This window comes from Penaeus monodon, chromosome 28, assembly GCF_015228065.2.
Source record: "Penaeus monodon isolate SGIC_2016 chromosome 28, NSTDA_Pmon_1, whole genome shotgun sequence".
In the NCBI taxonomy this organism is placed as follows: Eukaryota; Metazoa; Arthropoda; class Malacostraca; order Decapoda; family Penaeidae; genus Penaeus; species Penaeus monodon.
Window position 1 is genome coordinate 485,248 of NC_051413.1, and position 532 is coordinate 485,779.

The 532-nt window shown below is 36.5% G+C and overlaps 1 protein-coding gene across 1 annotated transcript in view; it reads right to left on the reverse strand.

Moving 5' to 3' along the window:
* The window catches only part of LOC119591246 (uridine 5'-monophosphate synthase-like), a gene marked incomplete in the record, with an annotated part of 17,802 nt that overhangs the window by 9,925 nt on the left and 7,345 nt on the right, over nt 1–532 (reverse strand). Inside the window, 1 exon segment of the mRNA XM_037939956.1 lies at nt 68–178. Within this exon segment, the coding sequence (XP_037795884.1) occupies nt 68–178 (111 nt within the window).

Consider the following 532-nt stretch of genomic DNA (forward strand, 5'->3'; position numbering starts at 1 on the left):
GCATGGCAAGAAGGTTTTAAAGGTTCATTGAGAGACTACAGCAAACAGACAAAAGAAAACATCATACCTGTTTGGTGGAAATTACGGTTGCAATGGGTAGCCCCGTGTAGGCTACTCCACAAACCAGGTCATAGTCTGGGTTTGGTCGTTTGGCCCACATGAGCTCGGCAACCGTCTCCTGTTGGACACAGCGAGGATTAATCAGTCTTCAGAAGAACAGAAATAAGATTCATAAGAAAAATCAGATCATTGATCAATACATTTGTAGTATGTGGTAACCATTTTGATAATTAAGGGCTGTCTAAATCACTGTTGAATGACCTTTGTGACTGCAGATAATCAGAGAACTATAAATTCAGATAACTATGAATGACATATTCTAGATATATACATAACCTTACAATTGAAAGCAAATTAATCATGATTACTAATGATGTCTAGCACATTATACAACTTCAATATTTTATCAAATAACTGTGATATCAAGACAGTCCTTTATGCATCTACCTGCATCAGTAGATAAAAATCAAGG